General features: G+C 45.4%; 1 protein-coding gene across 1 annotated transcript; it reads right to left on the bottom strand.

The window, feature by feature from the left end:
• Positions 1-922: 922 nt before the first annotated feature.
• LOC130072187 (piggyBac transposable element-derived protein 4-like) lies at positions 923-2,191 on the bottom strand. The gene has a single exon (XM_056237199.1). It carries the CDS (start codon positions 2,189-2,191, stop codon positions 923-925), a length of 1,269 nt encoding a protein of 422 aa, XP_056093174.1.
• Positions 2,192-2,745: the final 554 nt, after the last annotated feature.

The raw sequence follows: 2,745 nt of genomic DNA, 5'->3' as shown, positions 1-2,745 counted from the left end.
TAACCACATTTTTTGATTGCAAAGCCATGACAACATATAATCATGCATTTTTGATTGTTGGTGGTTTTCCCTGTTGGGAAGAGGTCAAATTTGTAATTTTTACTGTTGATAACCAGGTGGCACCATTAACCCTTTATAGGCCTGTGCAAAAAAACCCAAAAAACACTCAGCATCTGATCAAATTTATGAACACTTTATTATGAACCAAAATGCAACAACAACTTCAAATAAACTTAACAATGGTTCAACAGTTGAGGATGGATGAAGAAATAAACAATTGAACAAACCACAAACTCTGTGTGTGTGTATTTTCAGTCATTCCAACAGGACTTGCAGCATACCACTTGGTGCTCTTTGCATATGTGTCCACCACAACGGATGCAAGTGCTGAATGTTCTTTTTTTTTGTACTGTGCAGCACTTGCATGTCCCCCTCTTCACTTCTGAGCTGCTGGTGTCTGCTGGGGTCTGTGGATTTACGTCTTGCGGGACAGCTGCAGGAGACTGAATTTCTCTCACCAGTGCAGCAGCAACTGGTGCGCGAGGGAGGCGCTCTCTCCTCAATATGGCGGCAGAGACCAGAGAATTTCCCAGCTCTTCAAGGAAAAGCCTCCTCCGAAAGAGCTTTGCCTGGTTCCAGGTGGGATCCACAGCAGTGAAGATGACAAAAGCATTATATGCCGAGACGTCCACCATATTGAAAAATAACGCCTGTGGCCACCGATTGGTCCTCCTTCTGCAGCTGTAGGTGCCGACAACCTACAAAAATAAAAAATATAAAACAAGAAAATAATAAGTACAGATTTCATAATAAGTATTTTTGAAGCTGCACATGACAATGAGAATAATCATGCAGACATTGTCAAAACACAAACAGTATCTGCTAAAATTATCTCTAACAAGCAAATGTATTCAAGTAAAAGTTAATAGGAATAGGATGCATGTAGTAACAAATGTGTAATGGCACATACCTTGTCTAGATTGTCGACACCTCCCTTGCAGCGGTTGTAATCTGCAATAATCTCAGGTTTCTTCTTTGGTCCCTCCATCACCACTGCTTCGCGGTGCCTTGTGCTGATGAGGAGCACATTCCTCCCCCGTTTCGGAACATAGCTCACAGCCGTGGTGTTCTTTGTGAAGGCGAAAACGCTGGAGAGGGCAGGCCGTCCTTTAGCCTGCACCAGGTTGGGTGGCAGCTCAGGTTTATTCTTCCTGATCGTCCCGACCAAGGCTATTTTTTTCCGCAGAAGCTCCTGAGCAAGTGAGTAGGTGGTAAAAAAGTTGTCACAAGTGACAGTGACGCCCTGGAGTCCCTCTGTCATCTCCATGGCAACACGCTTTCCCTGACCCACCTCTGCAGCATTACCTATCTTACCCAGGTAAATGTCACACCTCCAGGCATAGGATGTGGCAACATCAGCAGTCACCCAAATTTTGAGTCCATATTTGGCTGGTTTTTTTGGCATGTACTGCCGAAAGCTGCATCTCCCTTTGAATGGCACAAGCTGCTCATCCACTGTGACATCTTTGCCAGGGTTGAATAGGAGGGGAAGGCGATGCGTCCACATTTCCCACAGGGATCTGATCGGGGCAAGCTTGTCGTCTCTACGGCGAGCTGGTCTCTGCAGCTTGTCGTCAAAACGGAGAGCTCTGCTTATTTCATGGAATCTTGAGAGGGACATGGTGGCTCTAAAAATCGCACGACCACTGCGATCATCCCACAGGCAACGTGTGGACTCCCCTCTGGACTTGTACACGCCGGCCAAAATCAGTAGCCCCATATAGGCATGGAGATCTGTGGAGTCCACAACGGTCCAGTTTCTCATAGTGCGGCGTCCATGGAGGTTGGTCATGCTGACAATGAGGTCAATCATTTCCTCCGTAAAAAACAAATTGAACACAGAATCCACACTCTGGACCCTTGCGATGGCATAGCGCGTCGGCCCTGGAGTCACGCCTCTGGCAGGCTGTAGAAAGGGTGTTGTCTCCATGTTGGTGGAATACCACACCTCGCCGTTTTTCCCAATCCACCCAGATCCAGGATCCACAGAATCCTCCTCACCTTCAGTGGAATCTAGAGAGGATGATGAGGGCGCCACATCCAAATCAGGATCTGACTCTCCTGAGTCTGTGGTGTCAGAGGCAGAAGACAATATCTCATCCTGCAGCTCGCTGGAGGGGTCAGGCTGCATAATTATGTCTAAAACTTCACTACAAGTCAAGCGCTTACTCATGATGCTGCTCCTCTCACCATCAACTGACAAATGACCAGCAGGCTTGAATGCAAGTGTTTAAATCCACTTGCTTTGTTTTTGTTTAGTCTGCATTTCTCACCATCAAAAGGCAGCAAATGCCACTTAGACTTACTTTGTTTTTGTTTACTCTATGTAGTTCTGAGAGTTGAGGTGCATGTTTTGATTTTCTCAGACGCATCAAGGTGAGTTCTCACACTCTCTCTCACACTGACACTCACTGACACTCACACACACACGCACACTTTAATATGCTATTATACTTCATAATCATGCAAAAGCCATGCTTTACACTCCATGTAAAAGCCAGAAACTAAGCTTTATTTTTGCACAGGCCTATAAAGGGTTAATGGTGCCACCTGGTTATTAACAGTAAAAATTACAAATTTGACCTCTTCCCAACAGGGAAAACCACCAACAATCAAAAATGCATGATTATATGTTGTCATGGCTTTGCAATCAAAAAATGTGGTTATAATGGAAGTCAATGGGGC

This window comes from Rhinichthys klamathensis, unplaced genomic scaffold (genome assembly GCF_029890125.1).
Source record: "Rhinichthys klamathensis goyatoka isolate OS25496 unplaced genomic scaffold, OSU_Roscu_1.1 h1tg000482l_1, whole genome shotgun sequence".
Lineage (NCBI taxonomy): Eukaryota > Metazoa > Chordata > Actinopteri > Cypriniformes > Leuciscidae > Rhinichthys > Rhinichthys klamathensis.
This window is presented reverse-complemented; position numbering and strand designations above follow the sequence as displayed.